General features: G+C 46.0%; 1 protein-coding gene across 9 annotated transcripts in view; it reads right to left on the bottom strand.

The window, feature by feature from the left end:
- Window positions 1–2,626: 2,626 nt before the first annotated feature.
- The window catches only part of Anks1b (ankyrin repeat and sterile alpha motif domain containing 1B), a 1,117,917-nt gene continuing 1,114,211 nt past the window's right edge, over window positions 2,627–6,332 (bottom strand). For 4 of the 9 annotated variants that reach the window (XM_058571279.1, XM_046419348.2, XM_058571284.1 and 1 more), the window contains one exon: window positions 2,627–4,488. In XM_058571279.1, the coding sequence (XP_058427262.1) occupies window positions 4,381–4,488 (108 nt within the window). In that variant the 3' untranslated portion in view covers window positions 2,627–4,380. Of the gene's footprint in view, window positions 4,508–6,332 lie in introns of all 9 variants that reach the window. The other 5 variants (XM_058571278.1, XM_046419347.2, XM_058571280.1 and 2 more) reach the window with 2 other exon arrangements.

Below are 6,332 nucleotides of genomic sequence, written 5' to 3'. Positions count from 1 at the left end.
CAGCTCAGCTGTGCTGATGTCTGCTGTGCTGATGTCTGTCATCCGGTCCCATGTTCCTCTGCTGTCTGAACCAAGTGAGGGCCCTGATGTCACCTCAGCTGCTGCAGTGGCCACCGTTGGCTGGGTGACCGCACTGGAGCTGATCCGTGGAGGGTCTCTATTCTGACCTCGGTACACGTCTGCATCCATCCCTGGTCGCTAAACTGCTCTTGGGAAGTTAAACATCCCTGCACTTTTACAGACACAGGCCTCTGGGGTTTTGGAGATGGGGGAAAAAACCCAAAACTGTCTTGATGGCAAATACTTTTGCAGCCATGATGCCCTTTGAGTCTCACACCGAGTGCAGGAAGTGCAGTCGTGGGGTCTGGACTGCTAGGCTGTCAGCAGCAGCAACCCAGGGAAGTGGCACATGCTGAGACCGAGCGGATTCTCAATAAGCAGATTGCCTCAAGATGAAGACAGGAGACAGTTAAGTGGAATTGGCACTCTCTGGTTGCATCAAAGATTAATTCAATCACAGCAAGTTCCAGCTCACCAGCACGGATGGAATCACACAGTATGCGGCATGGGGATCCGGCAAGGGGCCTGAGCCAGCTCGCAGCACGTGCCTATCTGCTCTGGAACCGTTTTCTGGGAAGCAGGACTCCAGTGGGGCAGGAGACGCTGGGCTGCAGATGCCCTGAAGCAGACTGTGGTGAATGGGTGTGGGCGGCTGGTGCCAGGAGCCAAATGCAGTACAGCTGCAGGTAGACTGCTGGCCTGCATCGGCTGGACCCACTTGTATTTTATTTAGCAACTGGGTCTCACTGAGTTGCTTAGTGCCTCGCTTTTGCTGAGGCTGGCTTTGATCCTCCTGCCTCAGTCTCCGGAACCTCTGGGATTACAGGCATGCACCACCCTGCCTGGCTACCCATTTATATTTTAAGAAAACATGTTTATAACCATCAGAGTGCTTTTATAAGAAACATACTCACCGAATAGCCTATATAAAAAGATAACTTAAAAATATGAGATCTTAAAAAAAAAGGCTTTATTCCACACAGATTTCATTATATTCCAATTCTCTGGAGGCTAGACCACTTATCAAATTTTCATTTCTTTTCAAAATAGGAGCAGTGTTACTTGGAGTCCAAGTGTGAATTTTTATTGATTTTTTTTTTGAGAATTTGGCACATGCCTTTTTATCTAAGCCTGTCTTCTGCTCCATCTTATCCAAACATGAGATGTGCTGGCACAATTCCCAAGTATTCCAACTTGAGAAAATCTGGTGGGGTCTTGAGAAAAATCACTTCTATGACTTATTAATGAACTGACTAGGCATATTTTCATAGGGTTCATTCACCCAAATTTATCATAGAATACAAGTTAATAAGAAAAAAATTTAAATGGAGTCATTGAACTAGAGTCCTTTTTCTTTTCTTAAAAGATGAATCCAAATCCTTTCTTGAATAATGTTAGCATTATTCAAGGATCCCCGTCTACCTTTTACCCCATGGTTATTGCAGTTATTAAAGTCTCCGTTTTTTTCCCTGAAGAAAACCATCTCTGACAATCCCTTCTTCTTTGGGTGGCGGGTGTTCTTTGCTGCTTCCCTGCTCTGCCTTGGTCTATGGGGATGCTCTTGTGGACTATCTTCCTGTCCCTTCATGCCATGCAGGTTGAAGGGTGGAGAGTGAGTTCAGGGTCTTTTAATCCCTGGCTTCCTCTCTGAGGGTCACTGTAGCTTGTCCCTGTCCCCCACCTGGAAGGCAGCCCTGCCATATAATCTCCTTTCTGATACCCCCTCGGGTTGCTATCAGCCCAGGGATACTGTCCTACCCCAGTGGTTTCCCTACATCCTGCCAACACCTGTGTGGTAGTCAGCTTGGTCAGTTATCCCCACCACAGTGTGCCATGTGCTTTCATGAGGCTCATGAGGTTACAACCATCCGTTGATATACAGAGATAATAAACAGGATTAATGGATTCTTGGCCAACAAAGAAAAAAAGGGGCCCCACTAGCCCAGGGAAAGCTTCCTGCAGGAAGGCTGCTTTTCTCTGGGCCACTCTCTCCCACCTAGGATTGCTTTAACTGTTGGGGTTCAAAGCCCTGGGACCTCTACATTTCTGCATGCCAGATGGGAAGAGCTCTGAGGTTGCTGTGGTGTGGATTTTGGAGGGTAAGAGACTTGGACCGGGCAGTGGGGAGATAAGCCCCCTGAAGGTCACAGGATATGGCATGTGAACCACTGACCACAGAATCCAATATGGCTCTAGCATGGCCCATCACTCGCCTTACAGCTGGCACATGTGTTGTAGGAAAAACGAAAGGACGGACGAATCCATGTGTGATGTTTTTCCAATCTTACCCTCTGTGTGTAATATAGAAGTGATCCAGGGTGGGGAGGTCTGTGTTAGTAACTTCCCTTACAATCTACTTTAATATTTAAACAAAGTGAATGGAGGCATTTGGCTGAAATTCAGACCTCAAAGGCCAGTGTTTCTTTCTCAGACTGGTTGAACTTAGCAATGAGCAAACTTTCTCAGCCATTTTGCCAATTGAAAGAAACCCTTTAGCTGTGGGTGTGAGGGGCCTGGCCTCCTTGGGGAGGTGGGGAGGTGCTCACAGAAGGATGCCAAGCACCAGTGGCTGTACAACTTCTGTTTTATTTTGTGTGCTTTTCTTTTTTTTTTAATAGGATATAAATAATGACAAAAATTACAAAATTTATAACTGGAAGCCCAAACTTATTTACACATACGCTTCATATGCTTCTGTTTCAGCAAAGCTACTGTTTACTTTGCTCCTATACAATTTCCTTTTGGTACCATATTTTAGTGTTATTTTACTCTCAATTTTCTACGTACATATCAACAGTGAATAGGCAAAATATATACAAGGAACTGTTCAGTTCAAGTAATTTAATATTGTATTAAAATTCTTTTAACACTGAACTAAAACCATATACATTTGTCAGTTTGAAATAAAATTTAGTTATTCTTTTTTCAAAACTCACCAACTGATGAATGTAACTGATAATTTCAGGTTTAAAATAATATTGGTTAATTAAAAAAACATTAAGACAATTCCACAATTTATCAATATCTCTATAATGAACTTCAAAATGATTCACAATGTGATTGTTAGAACAATATACATTAAAATGTTATTTTTCTATAATGATATTGGTACTGTTTATATAATTTGATTCTACATAAATATACATTATGGTATCATACAAATACTCCACAGAGACATTAAAAAAATTAAAATACCTTAAAGAAATGTAAGTAAATTTTATTTAATCAAATAGTAAGCAAACATTATTTTTTTTGTCTGTTTCAAGAAAAGTTGTATTACTTTGGAATTTCTTTTTTTAAATGTATTTATATTTTCTAGAAAAAAATTTTTGCAATAGAATTTTATTAACACCTTTCTCAAACAAGTTTTCCAGGACAGAAATCTTGACAGCAGGAGCCCTAGATTATTATTATCATTTTAAACATGTTCTTTAAAACACTGTGAAGATTAAAAAACAAAAACAATCTTTGCAGGCACGTGCTAGCACTTCTGGTCAATGCCAGTCTGCCCGCCGCATCTCCTACTCGGTGGACAGCATCAGGATTTCTCCATAATGAGCCAGTCCTCATGGTAGTAGAAATTTAGTTACTTGAAATGAAACCAGAAACATCCCGCACAACTAACCTAGTTTTCTTATCAATGCATTAATGAAACATTCTTTTAATAAAAATATTTAATACAAGACACATTTTTCTGTGCATAATAAATTTCTCTGTTTTAAATCATTGTTAAACTTTGAATCAATCATTAGATTTAAAGGTTTTCATTATCTGACATAGTTGATTACATATAAAATCCACAAATATAGAAACTGAGTAACAGAATTTCCTGGCAATCACTTTTTTTTTTTTTGTCCTTTTGCATTAAACGATCCTCAGTGATGTGATGATTTTACAGATGCGATACAGGGGGGTTCTGTTCTGATATTACCTTTAAAACTGCGGACAGTGAAATCTAAACCCAGGATTGCTATACTTCTAGGCAGTATTAGAGATCCCCTTTACTTTTTTTAAAAAAGGTGTCAACCCCAACCAAAGCCAACCCGGTGCTGGGGCGAGTCACTGGAAACGCTCGAGGCGGCGGGCCCCGGGACACCCACCTCGACTCGCGCCTCTCAGGGGCTGCGCCGGGGAGTCTGGGTGGCGTTTTCCGTCACTGGTGCAGAAAGGACTCCCCAGGAACGGCCGGCGGCCTTCCGCCCGGGACAAGGCCACGCGAGCGGAGCAGTCTTCCTCCCGGGCTGGGAACGGGGTGCGAAGGAAAGCCTGCTCCGGGCTGCGGGCGAGCAAGGCACCGCGAGGACGCGAGGGCGGCGGGTATCAGAAAATCGTGGTTTCATACTTGGTATTAATGCCCCTCTTGGCTTCCTGCCCCGGCTCCACAATCCACGGCAGATTGGCCAGAGTCTTTTGCTCAGACGGGTCGATCTGCTTTAAAACAGAAAGGCTGATGCCCGTTATCCGGCGCTGTGCTGGGCGCGTGCGCGGCCGTCGCTGCCCCCACCTCGGCCCGCGCCCCGCGCTTCCACCGGGACCCCCGGGGGCTCGACCTTAGCAGGCCCTGCAAGGGTGACGGCGGTGAGACCCGGCCTTGCCCGCGAGGGTGGACAGAAACAGGGCTCCTCTCCCGGGCAGTGAGCTGTGAAGGGCAGAGGGAGGCTAGGAGACTTCCTGGAGGAGGTGAGGAAGGCCATGCCACTCCCCTCTCCTACCCTTCAGTGCGCTCCATCGCGGAACACACCCGAAGTCCTTCTAGCCCTGCCTCTAGCCCTGCCTTGTGCCACCCCAGCCCAGGCCTCTCTCCTCTTGGTTTGCTGTCCCCTAGATACCTGTCTGCTGCACCCCCAAGATCATTCGGGTCTTGGCTCTAAGGCCACTTAGAAGTCCTACCTGTTTGCCCCATGCAAAAGAGCACCCCAACTTTCCTGCTCTCCTCTTCTGCCTTATTCCCCGTAAGATGTCCATCTGCTCAGCCTCCAGGACAGCGCAAGCCCAGGAGGGCGGGGATTTTGTCTCTGTTGTTCGTTACCCCCACCCCAACCCCAAACTTGGGAAACCCATCCACATAGGCACACAATGAATTATTGAATAAATACTGGTAGGAGAATGAGGCAGTGTTGGAGGCCAGATGCAAGACCAGTGGGAGTCTGCCTTCCCCAGGCGGGAGGCCAGGCATTCAGGGAGATAGAACAGCATGCAAGACCCAGAGGTGTGGGAAAGCGGCAGTTTGCACAGTGGGAGACAGGAGGGCGACAGCTGGGGTGAGGAGGTCAGCGGGGTCCTATCAGGCTGAGCCTTGATCTGAACCCAACCATGCTCTAAGATGGATTAGTCCCAGTGCACCGCAGACAGGTCATTCCCAAGGTAAAGTTTGAACTGCAAACTCTGAGGAAGGGCTGGGGTGAGTTCTTCTGGGACTGGCCTTTGGCATTTCCAGTCTGCCCTGCCCTGGCCCCTGCTCCAGAACACTGGGCAGGGAGCTTCGGGAGGCCTCCTCCATGTCTCTGGTTGTGAGCTTCACAGCCTGTCCAGGTCTCCAGGATCTGTCCCTATTGACTACCCTTTACTGTGTTTTGACTGTGTCTCCACAAGGTGTGGGAGGATTTCACATATCCTTAGGGATCCATGCATATTTCCTAACAAAGGGCTGGAGCTGCAGGAGATGGAATACTGACGGCAGCTGTGGGGCAAGGATCCTGGTGCAGGGGAAAGCATCACAGGATTCACACTATATTTTCTTATTTCCTGGCATCTAAATGAATATTCTATGAGTCTGTACAGCACTTAACCCTTTGTGCTCTTCTGGAGGAAGTCTTTGGGGACCATGATAAAGTTGGAGAGAGGTACCAGCCGTGAACAAGTGTATCCAGCCTACATGAGAAGAAATGTGTCTGAGATGATCCCCCAAACATTCAGTGCGTTCCTGAACACTTCTCAGCCTAATTATTCTCAAAGTTTCACTTGCTAAGTCTATCCCCAGTTCCTAATTTCTTTATCCAGATACTCCATGAGTGTGACAACACATACGAGATCCCTGTGTGCCTAAAACATATTCATTCTTGTGGAGGAAGATGTGCAATAAACAAATGATCAATAAACTATCTCATTAGTAAATTCTACACAATTGAAAGCAGGCCATGTGCTTGAGGGTGGCTACCTCAGATGAGGCAGTCAGGAAAAGCCTCTTCATGTAACTGAGACCTGAAGGACAAGATGGAATCCTTTGTGCAGAAATTGGGAGGATGATCTTCCAGGTGGAGGGAACAGGTGGC

The sequence above is a fragment of the Marmota monax genome, unplaced genomic scaffold, assembly GCF_021218885.2.
Source record: "Marmota monax isolate L192 unplaced genomic scaffold, Marmota_monax_Labrador192_F-V1.1 WCK01_AAM20220418_F8-fsc00036, whole genome shotgun sequence".
Lineage (NCBI taxonomy): Eukaryota > Metazoa > Chordata > Mammalia > Rodentia > Sciuridae > Marmota > Marmota monax.
Note: the sequence above shows the minus strand (reverse complement) of the source record. Positions and strands in the feature narration are given on the sequence as shown.